The sequence below is a fragment of the Macrobrachium rosenbergii genome, chromosome 48 (genome assembly GCF_040412425.1).
Source record: "Macrobrachium rosenbergii isolate ZJJX-2024 chromosome 48, ASM4041242v1, whole genome shotgun sequence".
Lineage (NCBI taxonomy): Eukaryota > Metazoa > Arthropoda > Malacostraca > Decapoda > Palaemonidae > Macrobrachium > Macrobrachium rosenbergii.
In genome coordinates this window covers 57,787,048-57,811,925 of record NC_089788.1, presented here as the reverse complement: position 1 = coordinate 57,811,925, position 24,878 = coordinate 57,787,048, and the positions used below count along the sequence as shown (strand labels likewise).

General features: G+C 37.4%; 1 protein-coding gene across 30 annotated transcripts in view; it reads right to left on the bottom strand.

The window, feature by feature from the left end:
- tim (timeless) overlaps positions 1 to 24,878 on the bottom strand; it is a 510,805-nt gene that overhangs the window by 66,164 nt on the left and 419,763 nt on the right. For 16 of the 30 annotated variants that reach the window (XR_010850869.1, XR_010850868.1, XR_010850867.1 and 13 more), the window contains one exon: positions 12,148 to 12,529. Coding sequence is in view for 26 of the 30 variants with exons in the window: in XM_067091841.1 (XP_066947942.1) it covers positions 12,148 to 12,529 (382 nt within the window). In the remaining 4 variants the exon portion in view is untranslated. Of the gene's footprint in view, positions 1 to 12,147; positions 12,530 to 13,172; positions 13,239 to 24,878 lie in introns of all 30 variants that reach the window. The other 14 variants (XR_010850866.1, XM_067091829.1, XM_067091825.1 and 11 more) reach the window with 1 other exon arrangement.

Sequence of the window (24,878 nt, the reverse complement as noted above, 5' to 3'; positions counted from 1 at the left end):
GATAGTTACAGAATTACAACAGGAAGTGAGATCATCCAAAAAAATATAAAGCAACTATGACAGGAAATGTAGCAATGATTTCAAGGAGAAATGGCCAGGGATGAAACAGAAAGGAAAGTCAAGACTAACAGAAAACAAGATGATGATATAAAAGAGAGTGGCAGAGGAAGAAACTGAGAGGATAATAAAGGAACTAAGACAGGGGTTAAATTTACAATGGCATCAGGTATCTGTTTCCATAATTACTGTCATGGGAAAGTAAGGGCTCCCGTGCTGTTTTCACTCTAATGCCCAATTCCCCTGAGGTATCTTTAGTAATTAATTTAATATGAAGTGGTATACATAACAGCAAAGCTGAACTACTAAGATTCTACAAAGTTGTACACAGTGTCACTAAAGTGAACCACCTGGATGCAATTGTACCCAATAAAATGTAACTACCCCCATCCTGGAGTCCATCTGACAATCTCTGCAGGCACTAAGTTGAAAATTACAGTTTTCCTCATACAAAGATGATTTCTTCTTTTAGCAGTTCTTGGTAACTTAACCAGATTGCTGATGGTAATCGCATGCTCCTAAAAATGGATAAGGCAGAAAACACCTACCTAACTCCTCAAAGTCACCAATATGTTTGCTACAACTTGGTATAAATCTGAAACTCATAAGAGCTGACTAGACCATTCAAGTACTATCTATCCCCTGACAAGCTGTGCTAAAAGCACTCAGCCTGACATGCCCAAGCATTACTTTCTGGAATTTTCAAATTCCTTCAAAGGACCCTGACGAGACTTATCAAAGTTAAGAGTAAAGAAACATCTTTGTGCATTGAATTCATCCTTTCTATCACATATCTTGGGTACTTTCATCATTACAAATGAATGTGCATGCACTGCCTGATGACCTCCAGTCCTACCTTCTATATTACAGTACATATGTTTTATGCAAATTACCAGTTTGACTATGAAACTCTTTTATAAACCTCAACTAATAAGGTGCCGCATTTGGATATGCGTCCAGTTATCAGACGACACATTTGCACAAAATGGCAGCAGAGATGGACTTCCCCCCCATTTTATCCACAACTAGGAAGGACAGAAACATTCGAAAACATGATTTTTGGAGTTTTGGTTTTAATCGTAACAGAAGATTTGAGATCATCCTAACAAGGCTTAGGATTGGCCAAACCCGCTTCACTCATAGCTATATTTTAGAGAGAGTCAGTGCCCCAGTTTGTGCTCACTGTGGTGGTCAGCTATCTGTTGGGCACATGCTGGTGCACTGTTCTAAATTTAATAAGTACTTACTAACTGGGAAGACTATTTTAGAAATTTTAAATGATGACGTTGTGGTAGATAACCTTATGAGTTATCTGAAAGAACCTGGTTATTTAATGAGATATGATTTCAGTACACTTAATAAAGATTTTAGTCATTTATTCTTGTACTAAGTATATATTTTGAATATAAAAGTTTAATATATACTTAGTTTTTGTTGGTTCTATCTAATATCATTCTTCATTTTTTACGTTCATATTTTAACACTGAATTTTACTAGTATATCATCATTCACCTATTCATTATCAACCATGTCATTAATTTATATATTTCACCTTCATTACAGCGCTGAATAATCCTGATGGGTTCCGGTGCTTGGTCTTCAAGACCTAAATTTCATAATCAATCAATCAATCACTACCATGATCCACACACCAACCAATGCTTCCATTCCATTTGTTTAAAGAATGTACCCAGTCAATCCTCTGAAGGAAGAACAGCAAGAAGAGCACCAATCTCTGACAGGTAAGTCATGCACTTGCACAGTAGCACCAGATAAGACCACAGCTGACAACTCAATTCATACTTTGTCCAAGTATAAAAATTGGTGTCCAGACTTACGAAAAATATTTGTAAGGACTGTTATCCTTTCATTACACATTTTCTATCAACTTCACATTAACTTTCATTCATTTTTCTTGAATTCCGCTTACCATCTTATCCTTTTCATGCAAGAAGTGCATTACTGCCCAGTGATAGCAACATTTATCCATGGATGGTAGTGTTGAGAAATGTCCGGGAGAAAATTTCTTTCCTAGAATATTACTGCCAGGCTTACTTTTTGTTACACTTTAGGCTTAGCTTAGCAATCTTTTGCAGTACAAGGTATGTGCACCACTTGATTACATCTGCTTAAATTAGGCTACTTGTTTCTAAACACTGTTCTCCTATAGCCATAACATATATACTGTCTCACACCTTACAAGTATTTGTTTTTCTTTGTTATTTGTGAGGTGATGAATTAAAGTAAATAACAGCCTATTTCATCAATCCATCAGAATCTGAAGTTATTCTGATTTCTATACTGAGAATCCATTTGTTCTGCTTTTTCTTCCACAGTTCCAGATTCATTGGTAATTCTTGCTGCTCAAGTACATCTGAGCCAAATTCAGACATGCTTTCTGATGTGAGTAAAACCCTTGCTGCCAACACAACACTCAAGTTCACTAACCTAGCACCAATATCGTTGAAAGCTACTTGACTTCAACCAAGAGAAAGATGCCAATCTCCCAGGCAGATTAATATGCATCACAGCAGGTGATGATGCGATGATACCAGGAGAGACTTGTGCATGAAATTCCACTGGTTTTCATTTATTGAAGCCAAGAAGTACTGCCACTGGAACAAAAGAGGGAGAGCAGTCTCCTTACACAGACAAGCTGATGCATATTATAGTGCAGGCAGAAGTGTGTGCAGAGCCGAGTAATCAACACCTAGTAAAGACGCACCATGGTGTCCTGAAGGAACAGGTTTATACCCATGATTCTATTATATCTGATCAATTTGCACACCTGAGCCACTCCTTGCAGATAAAACTGTAAAGCTGAGGCATTCATTCAAACAGATTCAAGCAGCTCATTTTGTGACCTGAACTGCTCCTCTGCAAAAGATGTCTTTCTTCCTTTCTTTAGTCAAGGACTTGGGCTGTTCATCTTCCAAAGACCCAAGCCACTTTCCCTCCAAAGACCTCAGCTGCTACTCTACAAAGGTGTGAGATACTCTCCAGTTAGGAACTGTAATCACTCTCTTCTGGGGACCCAGACCCACCTCCTTTTAAAAATCTGAGCTACTCTTAAGCTAGACTTGAACTGCTCCCTGCCCAATTTCAGAGCGATTCTTAGAGAGATTCTAATGGACCTTCAAAAGAATCAGGCTCTTCTATGGAGCCAAGTCACCCTTCTACAAAATAACCAGAGTATACATAGTTCTATCGCTGGAGTTTCAAGCCACCTATCCTCAAGGGATCAGCGCTATTCTGAAGTTTTGCACCCAAGCCAGACATTTCAAGGACCAGATCCCTTCTCCTTTAGAGGCACAGAGCTGCTCATCAGCACTGAAACCAAGCCATAAACAGCTCTTGTATTCAGGATGTAAGTTGCTCAAGCTGCTTTTCACAGCTGGACTGATGAGACCAAAAAGATTCTAGACACTCCTTCAAAAATTATGGCCCATTCAGAGGAAGGAGAACTGACCAGAGTATGGGTAGAAGCCTCAAGTCGAGTATTTGCCAACACTTCTCATAACTCTGAGATGGGTGAGAGTGAATTCCTTGGTTTCCAGTGAATGAAGCAGTTTCAACCCATAAAATTCTGCACATTAAATTCCATTACAGCATCACATTTCACAGGACACTTTGAAGATTTAAAGTATTTAAGGGGTCCCTTTCTCTTCATTTTCCATATCTCCAAACTCCAGATGTTTTGCAACGATCCCATCATCTGACTTTAGAGAGGCATCTGCTTCCATCAGTGGGCAACCTCTTGTATACCTAATCTCTCCTAAAACTTCTAATTCTAAGACACAAAATAGATACATTTTGATAAGGATTTGAAATGAAGTCCTTTTCACTCAACAGGCAACCTACTGGCTCAGCAAGATAAGGCTACTGCTAGCAAAACACTACAAACAGGACTTGTGGAATCTTTAATATTAAGAGGCACATGCAAATCCAAGAAAATAGTATTGGCTACTAAGAGAAGTTCTACAGAGGATGCAAAAATAGAAGGAAGATCTAAAATAAGTGTTGTGTAATGTCACTACATTATACCTTGTCTCAGACTTATAAATTAACCTTTGCTGAAGGTACACTGGACATCTGCATGGATATAAGAGAGATGACGGCCAGCAAAGGGTCTAGTATTTGGGTACTGAGATGCTGGCAAAGCAGCTTTATGCAAGTTGTTTACCAAATATTTATAACTGGATACACTGGAAAAACACTTACACATTATCTTGTCGCAGCTATTTGGCAGTATTGGGTCCATAAGCTCTACCAGTACATTTTTATCTGAAGAGATGACCTAATTAGAAAGATCTCCAAGGCCGGGAGGAGTGTGGCACTGCTAAGAACTCTTCAGTTTGAATTTGAAAATGGATGAAATCTTAACCTATGTGATCCTCAAGAGAAGAGATTCAGACCCTTCAAGAGAAACAGCCATAGGATGTAATAAGCCCTATTATGGCTCGATAAGGAGTCCCCAACATCTATCATGATCTTCTGGGCTTCTAAATTCTTGTGTAATTGTTTATGAATTATCTTGAAATTACCAATCCTTATCTTCATGATGTCTTCAGAGTACAGTATTTTGGGTGTATTAGCTGATTCAGCCATGCATACAGTAATCTTGGCTCATATACCATCAAAGCTTTTATAGGTGTTGCTTGTGTACTGGTGTGATTCTTAGCATTTAATGATAATTGGACTAAGAGTAAATTGACATCCCATTCAGGATCCTGTCCTACTGTATGCCTTAATGCATCCAGGACTTTTCTGTTATTCATTTCTACTAAACCATTGCTAAACTGGATGATAACGGTTGTATTGTTACCTTTTTCTATTTTGAATGCATCACAAATTTCTTGTACTAGTGAGTTATTGAATTCTATGCCATTGTCAGATATTATAAGTTGTGGAGCAGAAGATCTACAAAATATTTGGTCAAAGAGAGCGACTGCACATTCTTTAAGCTCCTTTGCCCGTTATTGGTATAAGCTCTGTATATCTAGTAAGTGCAGCTATAAACATTAGTATATTTCTATTTCTGTTACTCATGGCATGCAAGTTAGTAATGAGATCTATGGCTACTCTTTAAAATGGAGTTTGTGGAATAGGATATTTCCCTAAAGGTACTTCTTTATCTGTTCTTCCTTTATAACTGTTACAATTATTGCAACTTTTCACACAGTTGCTAACACCTTTGTGAACTCCTTTCCAATGGAAGGATCCTTTTATTAGTCTGTCTTTTGAGTGCTGTCCTGTCATCATCATGCATTAGTTAAATGACTTACACTTTGGGCTCTGAGGTGCAAGCCTTTCATGGGTTGCACCTTGAAAAGACTTAAATGGGCCAAATTCTTCACACACCCAGACTAGTACGTTGTCTATGATGTTCACTGCATCTGTGGGACATCCAGTTCTCTTACTCAATTCTATTTGTTCTTGATGATCAAATTTCCTTCTATTTTTCACAGATCCAAAGATCTCCTTTAAATCTTCATCCTTTCTTTGTTCCTTCATGAAGTTTTGCCTGGAAAGTTGTTCTGTGTAGTGCATGGTAAATACATTGCATATAAGTTCAATAAACTGTTTCTTGACTGATCATATTTATACTATCCACTTGTGGGATGTATCTTGATAATGGGTCTGCTACTTTATTGTTTTTCCCTGGAACATATTTTAGTTCTATGTCATAATCTTGGGCAGTCATAAACCAACAGGCTCTATCTGAACAAATTCAGATTCTTGAGTATTTCTACTGCATTTGCGGGAAATACAGGTCTATAACTAGATTCATCTCCTATATTAATTTTATTAACACTTGTGACTGGACTTAAATTTGAAATTCCGGTCTTTTCGTCTGATATGTAGGAACGTCCAAGATAGTGGTGGTGTGAAAATTTGCCATCGATTCATCAGATATTTCCTGATCAGGCTAGTACACTAGGCTTGCAGCTTGATCAGTGTTTTGATGTCTGTTAGGATTTTGATATCTGTTCCTCCTAGCTTGTGGAGACTGACTACGATCTCTACCTCTACCTTGTGACTCTGATCTATGACTAGGTCTAGAAAAAGGCTTGTTTCTACAATCTCTAGCACTATGTCCTGTTTTCTTAAAGTACGGGCAGTAAGCTATCCCACAGCAGTCACTTATACAATGCCCTCTTTTTTGGCAGTTGTAACATGTAACTGCTGAAATTCTTCCTTCAAATGTGTTACCTGGATTCCTATTCAGATTTCTAGCTGTCCTAGATCTATCAATGTAGTTCTGACTATTTTGTCTTCCTGTCCTACAGTGGCTAAGGGTCTGTCAGGATTCCTACCCAAGATTTTCCTAACTTCTTGTTCAACATCAGCTACATCACCCTCTAGCCCCCACTTATGGTTCATCTTTCCAATGACTTCTGCTGGTAAAGTTCCCAACAGTAATGATAATCTTATTAATGTTTTGCAATTGTTAACTGATGTTACCTCTTCACCTCCTTCTGTTCTTGTACATGGAGTGTTTGAAACTAGATAACCCCATTCATTTATATAGTTACAGTATATAGCTGTGGACCCCTCCCGAGGTAGTTTCTTCTGTCTACTTTCCAACCATGAACTATCTTTGCAAGGCTGATAACGGTCGGTTTTGCCTACTGTGGAACATATTTTCCTAAAATATTGGTTTAATTTTCCCAATTTTTAGTTCTTTTGTATAACTCAGTGTGGACATGCCGATATGTCTCCTTCCCCTAGATCAAGACAGCTTTTAGCCTCATTTAATTTTTCTAGGTCTGATCCGGCTGTGTTAATTAGGTGTGTCTCTACCTGTTCAATCCAGTTTTCCAAGTTGCATGTATCCTGACCGTCTTTCCTGCCCCAAAATTTACTTATGTGGTTGTTTGCATGTAATTTATGAGCAACTGTAGCTGGTGTGTTTGTGGAGGTTGAAGGAGCAGCTGGTGGAGACATTTTCAATTTCTGTTTTTGGCTTACTGTACGAACAGGAGTTAATGTTTTCTTATTTCGTAATTGCCTTTTCCTGGGATCTACTAATCAAGGGCAGCTAATTGCTAATTCTTAAAACACTAAATGTAAGTCATTCACAATTCTTAAAAATTCCATAACCTGTTATATCAAGAGAGGTTGTGATCAAGAGTTATAGAAGAAATATCCCTTACAAAAATTAAAGTCAATCAGTTACAAAAAATTTCTAAATACTTCCACCTCTCAAAATTAAAGTTGAACAATCACTTAAAATTTCCTTAAAATTCCAAACATCACTTCTCGATTAAAAATGATGTTTAGAGCAGGTGCTGGGCGCATGGAAGCCAGCACTGGGCTCTTGGGAGCGGGTGCTCGAGACAAGATGGGATCTTGGATGACAGGCACTTAATGTGGTGCTTCGGGCACTTGGCATCCAAAATAGGCCCCTTGGGAGAGAACGAAACTGGTGAAACCCATGGATGCATGGGCAGGTGTACCGAGGCGAAGACTGAAGGATCTACGTCGTAGCTGCAGGCTGTTGAAAGCCTCCTTGTGTTGCTTGATAGGCAATGGGGAAGACCGAACCATGTTGTCCACGTGCCTCTTCAGTGGCTGGGACTAATCAAGGAAGCATCTGCGACGCCAGTGATTGGAATCTAAGTTAGAAGACAAATGGCGCACATCCAGAGACATGCCTTTTCAACAGCAGTCTGTCGGAGCCTGGGATTTTGCAACAAGCTAGACCGAGGGGGGAGCAAGCCGTGGGCAAACCCTGCCAGCCTCCCTTGGGCCTACGGCCTATCCCAGACAGTAGGAAGTAAAGTCATCTAAGCATCCTCCTTGCTGAGCAGAGACCTTCACAGGTGGATTTTACAATCTTGTCTACTAAAATTACCCACCCAACATTGCTACGTACCTAGTACAGAAAGTACGGACATAATCTCTTCAACAATAATAGTCCACATGGAAAGTATGGTTAGATTATATCCATGCTAAGAGCCCAGTTGAGAACTCTATTAAAATACTTCAACATTTTCTTATATATCTTTTGAAAACAAGTGCCATGCTGTTACAACAATCATGGCATACAAGGCAGCATTGTTGGAACCCTTGCTTTATGGATTTGGAATCGATTCTAACATAAAAACTGTTACTTCCCTTCTCCAGTCTTTTGCATTGCAAAGACCTGCTTCTGCAAGGCTTCCCATTCCTGGGTATTTGAATAGGGTGCTTAGGCTTCTGTCAACCCCTCATTTCATTGGGCCTAATACAACTACAACATATACGCTACAAAAGGCAACCTTCTTGACTGCTTTTTAATCAGGAGCTTGCATAAGTCAACTGGGCTCTCTTAGACAGGGACAACGCTACATTACTCAAACAGATAACTGTCATTTATTATTGTCTCCTGGCCCATCACTCCTGGCCAAGAATGAGAACCCTTTAAAGAGAAAATCTATTCTGATAAGGGAACTCAGTTTGTCCAATAAAACTTGTAGCTGGTTCAAGCACATAAGGTTAACCTAGAGGTCATGGCAAACATCTCAGAAGGTCCAATTTTCCTACACCCTAGCACAACAAACCACCTACATGAGTTGAGAATAACTGTGGAGCCCTTTACTAAAATGGCAGACCCCACTCCTTTCCTAAGTTGTATGACATTCAAAAGGTAAGTATATTATTAGTTTTCTTCAGAAATGTTTCTTTCAAAGAAGCCTTCGAATGTACAGGGTGGTCATCAGAAACAGTATTCCTAAAACATTTTTGCTACAAGCTCGAACAATTTCGACTACACTGTGTATCAGTAGGTGGTATAGTAAATCCTGGCCTCATGGGCACTACAGCAGAAAACCAGGGATCTTCTTTATGTGGTGGGTATGCTAAGATATCGCTGGGAAAGGGGCAACAATACCGCGACCAAAGCCAGCATATTTAGTCACTTTAGCACTACATCTTAATAATTGTAAGTTCATCTTTAGTGTCATGTTCTTTGTTGCCAAACCCTATTGGTATTTGGAATAAAGAATGTGGTTTATGACATGTGGCTTAACCTTGGACAAAAATTTTATCGGGGTTTTTGGGACTGAATTTTGAGAGCTTAGCTATTTTGTCACCTGTCAATTTCTTTGGCAAGCTCCTTTGAGGACGAATAGCAACTATGCTATCAAAAAACAGGTTTTGACATTAGAAAAACCTATTTTTGGTAGCCACTGTGAGTCCTCAAACCCACCCACTTTCCCTAACGAAAAGGCACAGGGTTTGGGTGAATAATTTTCCTGCATAGACCTGAAAAGAATAATGAGCACAAACTAAAACCATTAATTTTTGAAAGTGTTACAACCTATTTTTAGGTTTATGAGTATTTGTTTTTTTTTTTTTTACTTTTGCTAGTTCAAGATCAAAGCATCTTCAACAGCAGAAAACTTGTTTACAAGCAGAGATGCAAACCAAATCCAACACATCTGGGTATTCCATTGATAATTATGATACTTGAAGTATAGTAATAACCAAAATACCTAAAAATCCACTTCAATGAAATGAAATTTGTGATAGAAAATGGAGGTTGGTAAAAAGCACATTGTACTAATAACATCTACTATTTGCAAAATTTAGTCTAACAGTTGGGAGTTTCAGGCAGAAGGAGTAAGAGTTATAGTTCATCATAAAAGGCCTCATACATAATCCAACTGCTGCTTCACTCCTTTCTAATCAGCAATTTATTACTTAATTCATCCATCTAACTGGTCATTAGAGCATCAGTAAAGGTAAGAATTCACATTATGTACTGCATACCTCTAAGGACTCTCCCAGTGGGTGATCGATCACTCAGTAAGGTAAATTCCAGGCAAGAAGAATGTAGAGGCTGATGAAATAAGTCGTCAGGCCCAGGTCATAGGGATGGAGTGGTCTCTGCATCAGGAGATAGCGGACAGGCTCTTCCATCTGTAGGGGAGACCAATGATAGACCTGTTCGCAACAAGATTCAACAAGAGGCTAGAGGTCTATTGTTCAGTGGTTCCGGATTCCTTTGCCATGGCAAAGGACGACCTGCAACATCCATGGGAAAATCTGGAAGTCTATGCCTTCCCTCCCTCTTGCCTGATCTGTCATGTCTTAAACAGTGATGATTTCTCAGAATCTCAAGATGACCTTGGTAACTCCCTGGCAGTCTCATGCAGAATGGGTCCCATGTCTGCTAGCTCTACTATCAGCCGTTCCAAGAGAAATTCCTGCATGGAACAACCTACTCTGCCAACTTCATGTAGAGAGATATCATCAATCAATAGAGTCCCTATCTCTTCATGGCTGGAGACTATCCGGTATCCCCTGCAAGCGAGAGGCTTTTCTCGCAGAACAGCAGCAGAGATATCTGGCTATTTCAGAAGGTCTTCCTCAGCCATGTACCAGGGGAAATGGGCCGTCTACTATGACTGGTGTTGTCAACGGGGTTTCTCTCCAGCCGGAACTTCTGTTCAACAGATGGCTGATTTCCTTGTTTTTCTCTAGACAGAAAAACATCTTTCTGTTCTGCCATCAATGGCACAGGGCTGCCTTGGGTGTGGTTCTACACTTAAAAAACATGGACCTGTCCTTCTCTTGGGAAATCTCAATGCTGCTAAAAAGTTATGAACAGTCTTGTTCTCCTACAGAACTTAAACCTAAAATAAAATGCTGTGACTTTAATTTGGCTAAATATCAATCCAATTATCTGTATAATATAAGCTGCACACTTATATATCAACTGGCTGCTTCATCTTCAAAGGTTTCAGGGAGAGAATAGTCACCTACTTAATGATTCATAACTGAACTGAACTTTTACACACATTCTCTCTCTCTCTCTCTCTCTCTCATGAAGCAGTGGAAGATCTATTATCATCTGGGTGTCTGCTATTATAAGCCTTGTAAGAATGGTAAGAATTTTCTCTTTCTCTGTGCTGTACCCTCTCATGAACAAGAACACATCCCGAAATTTTACTAACACGGACCAGTCCATATCCTGATGCTCTGTCAGCTTCAAAGATGCAGTGTCCAATTTCTTTATATCAAATAGAATCCTTTGTACCAGTACCCCAACAGGCTGAAGTAAAGTAAAGGGGTTTGATGAAATAAATCTAATCTTTCAAACAATCTTTTTTTCACATAAATCCATCACTTTATAATAGGAATTGGTCAACCTCCCCACCCCTCCACACTACAGCTGGTTTGGAATGTAAAAACTAATGACCAATTTTAACTACTGGAGCTGCTAGGAGACCCACTGCATACTTACCACACAGAAGGCTTATGTAAAGTAATGGATTTGTATAAGAAAATTAAAGTTTATTATAAGAAAATTAAATTTTAGTATAAGAAAATTAAATTTTAGTATAAACAATCAGATGATACAATAATTCTACCATAAAGTGTTTGTAAATAGTATATGCTGATTTTTTAAAATAATAAAATGTAAGAGACACTTCACTGTCAAATTGAATCTGTGTTCTCTCTGTATCATCATCAACTGTTTCCAAAACTTCCCTCCCTTGAGGTTCAAAGGCAGGTACTTCATGTATATCCATGAATGTAAAATTACTGTAATTGGGATATTAGGTTAGCACTGCTCAGTTTGTGCTTGATAAAATGATTTCCCAAAGGAGGACTTCAATTTTAGTGTAACAACAAAGGCATCCTTAGTAAACCCATTTGCAGTGAAATTATTTAAGCTGTAAGCTGAAAAGAAAAGCTTGTAGACACTGGCACAGATAATTTCCTCAATTTTACTTGTGTATTAGAATAAGATAGGTAGGCACAAGAACTGCAACAATTATTTTATTCTTAAAAGAGTTGGTTATCAAGAGAATTTCAGTATCTATCAGGCAACTATCATTGGTACCAGCTGACTACAGCCAATTTCTGTTACCTGTATTTTATTTTCATTGTGGTGACACTTAACAGTAGAGAATTCAATGTCATTTGATATATTATTAATAAAAACATTTTAAACAGTTCAATGAAATTTATATTAACTCTTGAAGTCCTTTTATGGGAAAAAGTTAAGTGTGGATTATATCTGTCATTTTATGCTATTTAAATTGTCCTTTTAAACATACAGCCACCAAATAGTTACTACAAATCAAACTGACTAACCTTGATCATGCTGCTCCTTCAAATCACCGTGAACCTCCTTGGGTAAGTCAGGTGGCAACATTTTGAAGTCATCATCAACTCCCTTTGGCAACTCAGGTTGTAGACCTTTGAAAGTAACACTATCCAATTTAGGCAATTCATCATTATCCAGATCTGGAAGTTCAGGTATTTTCAAATGCACATTCCCCAGCTTTGGGATCTCAGGAGGTGGCATTTTAAAATCATTAGAGTTGTCGCTTGGGAAAATTTCCCTTCTTTTCCCCAAGGTTTGAGTTAATGAGCGATGGATAATACCCAAGGAGTCATCAGAATCACTGCTAACCTGCATCACATCCATTTCAAGACTGGTTGTGCCCTCAGATTTGGTAGCAACTGGTTCCATCTGAAGTTTAAACACATACATAAATGTTAACTTATCAAGAGATATCGTCTTTCCCCATTTTAAGAGGTAAAAAATTAACCTACATCTTAGCATCATCATAAAATTAAGCACAAAGATCATGATATGCATAAACTCACAAAAAGAAAAAACACAAATACTGTATTGCATCTTATTCAAATGCCTTTCAAAGCAAAACCATGACTTCTAAAGGGAATTGCTTTCTCAAGCTAATCATGCCTAAATTATAACATAAGCTTTGCATGAGCATGCAAATGACAATTAATCATCTAAAATATGGTTGTAAGTTACTGTGATTTACAAATGTAGTAAGTGTGATACATATAGCCTGGTAATATACTGAACAGATATTTAAAGGTTTAGTTTCATGAAGGCACTTTCATTACTGAGAAGTGATCTCCATATCTCCACACCACCCACACAGAGGTAAAAGCCTTGTACTAACTCCACATTTCTTGTCAGAGCTAGTACTGTACCCAAGAATGACCTTAAAAAGGCAAGCTCAGGCAGAAAGAGCATATTACAGAGATGGAACGTAAGAAGATGTATCTCCACCAATGCTCTTCCCAGACTAGTTATCCCATTTGGCAGTCTAGCTACTTACCAATCCTGCAGGTAAACCTACTGTAATCATTTCCTTGGAGGCGATGAAGTTTGAAAACAATGACTGAAGACCTGCATGCAATTGGATCTGAAAAGGAAAAGATATAGAATGCAGTAGAAGATAAGTAAAGGGGACATCAGGAAGATGATTGGATGTAGATCAATTAGACTCTCTTCTTTAATCAAAGTGCCTTTACAGATGCAATGCCTGCCCAAGAAATAAACATGGAAGAATTTCACAAGCACACCTGCTGCAAATAGAGGGTGCATAAAACTGACAGGATAGAGAATTTAAAGACAAGTATTACAGCAGTATTCTATCATATCCTTGAGAAGAGAACACCAAAAATATCTAAAAATTCTATCTCGAAATTGGCTTTTCAAAAGTAAACCTCAGGAGATAGTACTGATTTCCATACTGTATAAAATGACTATAATACTGCTAAATCAGTATACAAGTTCAAACAGGTTTATAAAAACTCAATTCACTGCAAAAGACATCAGTAACAATGGAAGTTATAAAACATATCCACCAAGCAGACTGAAGAGATCCCGCAGGTGGAATCTGAAAACTCACTGACTAGGCCTAGGGAACGAAGTACAGTACTGCACAGTAATATGTTTCCTTACATCCTTAGATTGGATAAGTCAAGACAATCTGAGATATTCAAAAGATGTGAGAAACCAAGAAACTTGAAATATACGAACCTCTAAAATGTGAAAATCACAGATTAGGGATTATTGTAACACTGTGATAGTTACAGTGAATATGGTTAACATCCCTTACAGGGACATGAATTTCAAAATACATCTGATTAATACTTCTAATTTCATTTGATCAAGGGAGGGAAACTTACATTCTGAAATGAATTTTTAGTAATTTTTGCCTCATTGGATTTCCACATGGTTTAGTTATGAGACGAAGAATGAAAGAATATTAGAAGAAACCGTTTCAAAGATGGTCTGCAATATCTCTTAGCCCATGGTCTATAACCTACAAAGAATGTTAGCCAAGGAAGAATGATAATAATGGTAGCAAAATGACAGGAAGGTGTTGGGCTGGAGATACTTGAGCAACGTTAGACTAGTGGTTAATGAGTCTAATGGGGCTAATAAAAAAAAAAGAACCACAGCTGATTGTGCCAACAATAGTTTATGATAACCAAGCCTCTGAAGGACTGAAAGAATAAAAAAAATTTTCAATATAAAAAATGAGTATGTGGTCTCCCACAGAGTTCATTCATTCAAGAATATATTCTTGAAATGCTTCTATATTCAGTAACAAGTAAGAGAATATATAATTATGGTCAGAGATGAGAAAAATAATGTGCCAATTCTCAAGTTTTACCTCATTACTATGGAAGACTGCAGCAAAGATCTTTTTATAGACAAAGAGGTGAAAGAGTAGTTTTTGAGAAACTGAGATCCCTATGACCTAACCTCCTAAAGAAATGGACAACTACAATGCAATCTGAATACAGAGCAAATATGAAAGGCTCTTGGGACATAAGGTCTTTGAAATAAAATTAAACTTGTTAAATAACAAACCGGCAACATATAGCACCGTGTCATTTGTCAAAAAAATGTTTCCCGACAGACTATCTCTAAAGAAAGAAAACTCCAGTCTCTAAATGATGACCTGTAAACATATACATAAGGCCCAGTAGGACTTGGATGATAACCAAGCTCATTCTTCTTTAACCTGCCAAGGCTAAAACTTTGATCCTCAGATACTTAAAAGAATTCTTGTCAAGTATTGTTATACCCCCATCACCATCCCTCAACTGCAAACTATATTATATTATGGTTAATTTTCATAATATAACATAAATGCAATATAGTGTCTATGCTGACAGCATTGGTTTACTTTGGCTGGTTGTGCTGGAGGAACATATGCACAAGATTTCTGCCGAGGATATTACAGACCTTCTGTGCTTTTCTAAATTTAGGAGAAATTTTTTATAGTGAAAATTTTGTCATACATACATAACTAAAAAATGAATCTATTTACTTGGCTTAATCTTCCATTGGTACCTGTTTGGTTTTTACTATCATTAAGTGTTATCAAATAGGTTAGTATATAAGTTATTATCATTACAGTTTGCCAACTCATTCTCTGCTAGTTATAGTGCTACCACATCTTATAATTTGCAATTTGAAAGTGGTCTTGACTTTTGTCTAAATGCCTGAGTGAGATCTATTTTAGCTCAAAACATTCTGCAGTTACAACTGTTTCTGTGTTTGTGTTTATGTAATTATATATTCATACTGATTTTGAGGTTGAGTTTTTGTTACTACTGTAGTTTATAATCACTCTGATTATAGAAGAAATATTTTACAAGAATAAGGGGAGCCTTGCAATGCTTATACGTACAGCACTTTCTGTCAAAGACCCTCAGTTTATTGGGCATGCCCTGGCCAGATATACTAGCCAAACTTTACCTATGCTTAATGTTAGACTTATGTGAGAGTTAATGGAAGGAGTATAACAAGAAATGTTACTTGAGGAAATCCTACTCTGATACATAAAATCATATTCCTTCATGGGGATTCCTTCTGCACAAAGAGGGCCCTGCTCTTGGAACCAGAGTTCCTGCCACTTTATCAAGAAGAAGCATTAAGCATCTGATGATGTAATTTGCAGACCATAGTTACCATAATGCCTAAGAGTTAAGCCCAACTGCTGCTTGTAGCTCCTCAGATTCTAATAAAAAAACAATGTTGATCTCCCAAGCATATAAACTTTTGAAAGAGCATGTTCATTTATTTTGTTTGCTGAGCACTCAACAAACTGAACCAAACCCATGCTAAAACCTCTTCACCTTTACATTTATTGAAACATTCACCTTTGAAGGACCAAAGTAGCTCCGACATTCTGTATCAATTATCTTACAAGGACCAGAACCACCTATTTGCCAAGATTCCAAGAAGCTTATTAGTTACTGAAAGAATGCCTGACCTGCTCAATACCAGTTAACCTGAGCTACTCACCTGAGCCATCCCATGGCTGGGAGCAATTGACCTTTTGAAAACCTGAGGTGCTCATTAGTTACTGAAAGTGGTCTAACCCTTTTGGTACCAGTTAACCAAAGTTGCTCACTTTTAAAATTACACAGCTGCTCTTCCTCTGTGAACATGAAACACTCATGCTCAAATATTCCACTTTTTGATGACATTAGGATCCCAACTGATCTTTGGTAACTGAAGATACAACAGAGCCTTTCATCTTCTAAAGACCATAGCTGCTTGCATTTGAAAGGACCGAGTCACACAGCTTAAAATAACATGAGCATCTCATCTCATGTTTGGACCTGAGCCACCCTGAGGACTACAAGTTTCTAATCAATTTTATAACCACTCTGCTCTTCAGTAGGTAGTAGGTTGGCCAAGGCACCAGCCACCTGTTGAGAAACTACCACTAGAAAGATCAGGGCACTTTCTATGGCTGGCCAGTACAGTTTGTTGTTGGATCCCTTTGTCACAGACTTTTTTTCTATGTCTATATCAACTCAAATTAGTCTGGCATTTTCATGACTATCTTTTACAAGTGATGCACATTTGACAATGCTGAACACCTTGCACTTTGTACCCTTTCTGATCTGCCTTGTCTTGTTGTGTACAAGAGACTCAATAACCTGATAGGCATCTCTTCTAGGAAAAAGCCACTCTTAAATAAACCACTGTTTTCCAATGGTTTGTAGGGCAGGCTTAATAGAAGGGCTTCACCTTGTCATTTTCTTTTCTCTATCTTTACCCATGACTTCTTTTTTAAAACCATCACTACTGTCCTTCCTCTACTGTCTGGCAAATCTTGAGATGCATTTGTCCTTGCTGGGTGTGCTACTTCTCCCAGTTGACCAGTTCAATTCTGGCAGTAATTTTTATGGGCATACATGTTTTCAATAGTGATCTGTACATATTGTTCCTATTATTGTTTTTGTTAAGTTTGCAAATATTCCTTTATGCTTGTTTTACATGTTGTTGCTTCTTTCTGGCAATACTGAACTTAATCCTGGTCCACAGAATTGATCACAGAAATGCTGTATTTTATATATCAATGTTCAAGGATCATATTGAAATAAAAAGGTCAGATGTTGTTACTGTCAATTTTGATATCCTCTTTTGTTCTGAACTGATGTCTAATTTGCGACATATTTAAAAAATATTGATTCCAGGGTTTAAAAAGCTAATTTTACTCAAGAATGATGCCATTCCAAGGGCCTTGGAATTGCTCTGTACTGTATATTAGATCACTGTATGAGTGCAGATTTCAAGAAACACAAGTGGTTAGAGTCTGTGGAAGACTAATAAATTTTAATGTTTTTGCAAGCTGTTTATGGCTACTTGCTTACCAAGATGACAGCAGTTCAGGAAGTTGATTCAAAGGCTTGTTTCATTTTACTGGTGATTACAATGCTTATCACACTGAATGGCTGAGGTCAGCTACTGCAACAGATAAGCATAAAGTTGCTACTTCAGATTTTTCCACTATTTCCAGTATTTCCAGTTGTTAGCAGTTAATAATGAACTAACATATCAGTCAGGAGACCCTCATGACCTTGTGTTCAAAGATGTTAAAGGGACTGTATCTCTTGTACTAGATTTGCCGATGGACTCATCTGATCATAGTTTAATTAAGGTTAATGTGGAGATGGATCAGGTTGTTCCTGATGTTAGGTTTTCAGGAAAAGTATACTTGAAATTCTAGGCCAGGTGGAATGGTAATCACCATGTTGTTATTGAGGTCAGGTGGAGTGATAATTATAGAAGTCCAAATATTATTGATTGTTCAAATGATCATCTTAGGACTATTATCAATAGGAGAATTCCTTCTGAAATCCTCAAGTTTTGTCTTGAAGATAAACCATGACTTAATACTGTATATAAGCTTGCCTACCATGAAAAACAACCAGCTTGTCATTCATGGAGGAACAATCAATCAGATTTTTTGTGGCATAATTTCACTGAGCTTAGAAGTCAAGCTAAGGGTGTCTATGAAAGAACTTAAAATTGGGGAGAGAGGGAGATCTTGCTCTCCAGTGGTAACAAACATAAGTGGTAGCCTACCCTTGAGTCATCACTCTTTGGAGTTTATTCTAACGTGCCTTTCCTTGTAGGAGCAGATAGAACTGCTGCATAATGTCTCAAAAATAAGGCAGATTTTTTGGTGTATCCTTGGTAGTGCCCCAGTCATTCTTTCCTGAACTTAACTTGTGTTTCACGGCCTTCAGGTCTAGAGGGGTCAAAACTTTGGTCCTGGGGCTTGACAGTTATGGTAGCATAAACCCTAACAGGATCTTACCCATCTGTTTTAAAAATGCTTATTTCAAAGCTCCTGAGATTACTATTATTTTCCGAAAGTTAGTTAAAAGTTTTCCTTCTGTTTGGAGGAGAGGAAACATTGATGCATTACCCAAGGTATTAAGTCTGTCCTCAAGCCCCTCAGATTGTAGACCAATTTCAATTACCCCTGTTTTTGAGAAGCTGCTCTGTAAGTGTCTTTGAAAGTTTGTTGAAGTTAATAACCTGCTACCAGCATTACAGTTTGGGTTAAGTAAAGGCCTTGGTGCTTGTGTACTCTGTTAATATGGACTGTCTTGCAGAGTGCTCTTGATGAAGGTGCAGATCCATACACGGTTGGTCTAGATTTTAGTGCAGCCTTTGACCTTATGAATCATGAAGCGCTTATCTACAAGCTATGATTATTGGGATTGCTGGATCTTTTATTAATATTTCAAATTAATATTTAAAATAAGCAGAAGCCAACGGTTCTGTGTTGACATCCGGTATAGTAGCTTTAGTAAAATCATTTCACTTGTTCTTCATGTTAATATTCATGGACTTTTGCTGTTCATTATTTATACTAGCGATATGTGGTAAGGTCTGGAGAAAAACTGATTGCATATGCCAATGAAGCTGTTGTTCTAGCTGTCATCCTTTCACTGCACCTTAGAAGTGTAGTTACAGAATCCTTGAATAGAGATCTGGCCCATATTCATCAGTGGAGCAAGCTTAACCCTTTGAAAACTCAAAGTATGATAGTTGATCCACAACTTTTGCCCTTGCGCCCTGATTTATACATTTACATATATAGTACAGTTTTAAATGTCAAGAGACTCTTTTCAAGATTTTATATGTATTTTGATAAATTTACTTTTTAGAAGCATATAAGTAATATCGCTTCCTCAGTTTCTCAAAAAGTTGGTATCATGCTGAAATGTTTTTGAAGGTTTTGTAATGAAGTCATCATATCTAAGCGTATTAACCCCCCCCTTTTTTTTTTTGTCTTTGTTTGGAGCAGTTAACTGTTCTCCAGAGTGGTCTTTGGGTGGTGACTATTATCTCAAACTCTTGGATAGAGTTATGTCAACAGTCAACTTGATTTTGCTAACTCTTAATGTTTACTTGTGGAATAGACGTAAGTTCATTATGTTTGCTTACTTGCTGCATAGATGTAACTAAGTTCATCGTGTTTGTTAAATACAATGTACTACAACAACAAACATCTGCAGTTTTCTTTTAACTGACCAAACTGTTTTTGCTTGCAAAACTAGGAGGCTGCTGCTTCAAACAGTGTGTTGTTTTCTTGTATCAGGTTCAATACAGTACTACTCAGTTTATTGTGACTACAACTAAAATGTGGAATAGTTTACCTAGTGCGGTTGTGGAATCTTTTGATCTCCAAATGTTTAAGCAAGGAGCAAATTCATTCCTGCTTTCTGCTGATGTCTCTTGAATTCAGATGTACTGTATTTGTTTCATTTTCCATTGGCTCATACTTATTTATTTATTTATCACCTTTTCCTATAAATTTTCTCTCTCTGCAACTGATTTAACTTAGGAGCCCTCATGGGTTTATAGTAGGTTGACTCAGTCCATAAGGGTTTTCCAGTCCATAATGGTTTTCAGCCAAAGATTTAAAGAAAAGAAAAGAAAGAAATGACCCAATATACTCATTTGAAAAGGGCCTGAGACAATCATCAGCTGCATACTGGAGCTGCTCCTAGGATAAGGCTTAAGCAGCTCAGTTTCATTATAAGAGTTACCCATTTTTACATAAAAACAAAACTCATAACCATGAGATAGGAGCCACTAACGACAATAGTCTCTTTTGTGGTAGAAATAAGCTGAGTTCCTCATAAGGGTAATAGATTCTCCACCACTATGAGTGGTACAGCTGCAACCATACTTCAAAAAGCAGAATACTACTCAGTCAAAGGGTCCAAATTAAGAATTCAGCCCAGTACAGAAAAAGAAATTGGTTAGTACAAAATCAAATTTTGAAAGGGATATTGTATGGAAAAACATAGAAGATAAATGAGATTAAAAAATAAACCATGAAGTGAGACTCATATCTGCCTATTCTAAAAAGCATTTCCATTAAGAGTGAACTTCTGTAGTTCCAACAGTTTAACTATATGATTAGGAAGAACAATCCACAATTTGGTCATATTTGGATAACTTCTAGAAAACTGTGGTATTGAACCTCACATAAGAAATTGCAAGATCATTGGAATTAATGGCATATCTATTAGTACATGATACATAATACAGTCTTGGAAGCTCTGAATGCAAAGGACGATCTTAGCTATTGTAATTTTAAACAACATGCCCAATAATCTAATAGAACAATGTTGCCAAAGATTAATACCAAGATCTGAAAGGACTCTCCAAGTATGTCATTTTTTTGTACAACTGAAAGAGATTTAGACTCTATGTTTATTGTTAAATGTGTCCATGTAGTCAAAGTATTCTGTAATTTAACTTTATCACCTGTAATTTGCACCATGCACTAGTTTTAGCTAAATTTACGTTACAGACTCTTAGTCACCATCTAGTTAGAGATCTAAGTGCTAATTCTATTAAATGCTTGTTAACACCAGCCTGATGCTTCACAGGAGGTGGGTCAGAAGAACTGAATTTTCTACAGAAGATAAGAAAACTTCCTATACTTTAGATAGGCAGCTTTTCACTGATCCTATCACACCCAAGAAGACACGATTTGACCGAGAGACGGTAACGTCAAACTTTTAATATAACACTACATTGAAACTGTGGCATTTATAACCTGGAAGGGTGTGATATAATATGGAAAACAGTCTTGGCTGATAATAGGACAACAATGGAATAGGAAGAGCCTCCTTTAACTTTTTACCAACTGTTTGCTCAGAGAGTGAGTTGTATTTGCAGAGTCAAGACGACACTATGACAGGCCAACAATACCCCTCAGCTCTTTACCTCTTTCCTCTTACTTAAAACTTCTCTAGTAAGAGCTCATCTCCTCAAACACTGGAAGTCATGGGAGAGATTGGAGAGGATCCTTGCCTGTGTAGGTGACCCCTATGAGGTTCAAACAATAGATAAGGAAGAAAGATTGGTGATAAGAAAGGTAAATTTTCACTTATGCTCCATCACTGATCATAGTCTTCTTAATCATATTCTTTTCAAGCAGACTCGTAACCAGATGGGTGTATTTTCATCCATCAATCCAGGCAAAATGGGAACTTCTAGCACTGATAGTCCTTAAAGATGCACATTCCAACAATCCTGCACACCAAAATTCCATGAAGCTCCATTGTTTGATATAGTTGGATTAGCCATCAACCTATAAACTTTCACCAGTTTTAGCACAAAGGAACAGGATAAGCATGAGAAGCTATCTGGATATCTGATAATTACTGGCTTTCAACCCAGAAATCCTGTGTCGCCTCCTGTATAGGCTTGGTTAGTTAAGCCAGGGCCTAGTTTTATATCTGATAAGGAGAGATAAAACCTACAGCAAATCAGCACAGTGAAAGCTTTGCTTAACCAAATGGAGGACTAAATCTGATGTCTTTGCAATGTGGTAGGAGTTTGTCTAGAATTAGTGTCATCTGTTGGTCTACAGCAATTTCTTATAGGTCACATGATCCCTCTAGAAAAAAGTAATCTATTAAAGAATATGTACCATGCACTTGAGAGTAAAGGGATCAAGATCAGTAGCAGTGTTGCCCGAAAGGTGTACATTTTTTGTTATATACAACCATGGGTCTACAATAATGGTAAGATACCAACAACTCAACATCGAGAGTAAAATTGCTAACTCCAGTCCCAGAAGTTTTCCCCCCTTCAGATGCCTACATAAAGGACTGAAGAGACCATTTTCAGCCATGAGGCATTTGGTTTCCATTGGACAAAGACTATCATACACTATTTGGAATGTAAAGCCTTTTGCTATGGCACTGAAAGCCTTCACATAGCAATTTTCAGCCAGAATAGTAGGGGCAATATCCAGCAATAGAGGATTGGTTGCATATTTACAGCAGCAAGGAGCCACAATGGAAAATTTTAGATTTTTTCACAAGGACTGACTAACAGAAAGTGAATATTGTCACAATGTGATGTTTGGGAAACACCATGCTTTAAAAGAAAACCTTAGCATGAGAAACCAGGTTCTACTCTTTGAGTGGTCAATCCAACCTGGTACATGCAAAACACTATGGCAACTATGGGGATCCCTGATGGATTTGTTCACCACCAAGAGCAACAAAAAGATACCAGTGGCGTATTGCTCAGTCCTGCCAGATCTGATAGCCTGGAAGGGGTGCATTCACGCATCCACAAGGTAATGTATGAAGGATTTTTTGATAGCCAAAGAATCCTAGTAGTTAGGAAAAAGCCTTACCTAGCTTCAACTCCTCCCCTAAACTCTATATTATGCCATCCTCCATATGGTATATTCAGAAAGGTATGACATGCACCCACAGACCCTAGTAAGACAAGTATACCTACTTTTACTGATACTCTGAACTCCTGAGTAAGCAATCTCTTATCAGTCAAGTTGAAGAATATTAGTTTAGCAGTCTAAGACTTTGAGAATTCAAATCCTCCCCACCTACATTAAGATGTGGCATTATAATTTATGGGTTGATGAAAAATTTTCCATCTAAATTTTGAATGCAAACCCATAACATATAGCTAATGAACTCTTCCAATCCCAACACTGCAACTGTCACAGGCTTATGACTTGAGAATGAGCTGGGTTGTCAGCCAAGTCCTACCTCACTTATGCACAGGTCATGTGTTAAGAAGCTGACACTTTTCCCTTTCCCTTGGAGATGTTTTGTCTGGAAAAATTTTGTCTTAAATGAAATGGAACTCAAAATTATATGTCTGTATTAAACAAATATGTTCTATGCTTTTTAGAGAAAACTATATTTCACCCAGATATACATGGAGTTCTTACATAAAAAATCATAGATGAAATTCATGTTGGTTTGTGTTTAAATTCATAAGCACCAACTGCATATATTTAACCATTACAGTTAACAAGACATAGATCACTGCTGGACAGATCATGAGTACAAAATGCCCACACTGTGAAAACTTATTCAATATATATAACTGTTATATACAGTACATAGTTGTTTGTAAGTTAGGAATGGCATAAAATTAAATGGAACTGAAACTAATAAGAACTTTAAAATCCAGAAATCTCTTGAAAAGGAATGGCTGTGCTGTTTTTTTCTGTGGTGATTGAGGCCTAAACCATTTAGTGCATGTCATACTGGATAACCAACTAGTTGAAGCTTTGATACTGTAAAACATTAAATATTTCACGTGTAAAATTATATATCATCAACTGTGAAGGAGATTTGTTTTGTATAGGAGCTTCTTGGATTCTGAAAAGGAATCTACTATTTTCTGTAGTAATATTTAATAAAGGCATGTTCCTTTTCAAAACAAATTCCTTAAAGAAATCTGTCCACTACACAAAGTATTATATATAGGCTTAAGGGAATCTTGAGGCAAGATCATCAAAAAGTTTTAGAAATCTTTATGAAAGAAGCCACATCCATATGTTTCTTAGATATCAAATACATAACACTGATATATACTGCATCAATTGTTTAATTATAGTCAGTCACTGCCTTAGGCACATGCTAGATAACCAACCAACCATTTGGTTAAGAAGCCTTGTCTGGGAATGGAAAAGGGATTATCCTATACTATGGATGGTTCTATCTGACGGAGATCAAATACAGTTAAGAAAGCAGATGAAATAGAACTTAAAATTTGTAACACAAACAGTTCTTCTAACTCAGTTCAGTCTATGAATATAAAGTAAAAGATTCTTGGAAGGAAACAGAGTGTAAATACATCTTTCGGACAACCATGCCTAAAGCTCCAAAGTAAATTCTAAATTTACAAGTCTGGGAATGGTCTTCATGGTCTTCAAGGTGAATGTGGGGGCCAGAGGAACACCTGGAAATGGTATTATTTCCCCATTCCCTGTTGCTTCATACAAGAATATATTGTCATCTTTTAAATAAAGGTATGTAAAAGATGGAATTCTTTATTTTCAGAAGCACGTTTTGTTCCTAGAGAATCATGCATTTCACAAATCCTAGAGTAGTGACAAAATTGTTGAAACTAAACAGCTAGGTATAATAGCCTGCTCTAAAAAACCATACTGACAAGAAGAGTTAGATTAATTTTCAGGAATCTCTCTGGCTTTCAACAAGTATAACATCAGCATTAGTTACTCTACAGGGACAGTAAAAAATCTGCTTAGCACAGGTTTGTTGATGCAGTACCTCTGGATACCGGAATACCAATGATTCTCTTTTCCAATCTTGTAACTAAAGAACAAAGAATATTTCATAAGAAAATGGTGTAAAGGTTACTACTATATGTACTTAGGTTTCAGCTCACCTGATTATGTTATCTCTGAAAGTTTGTGATAAAG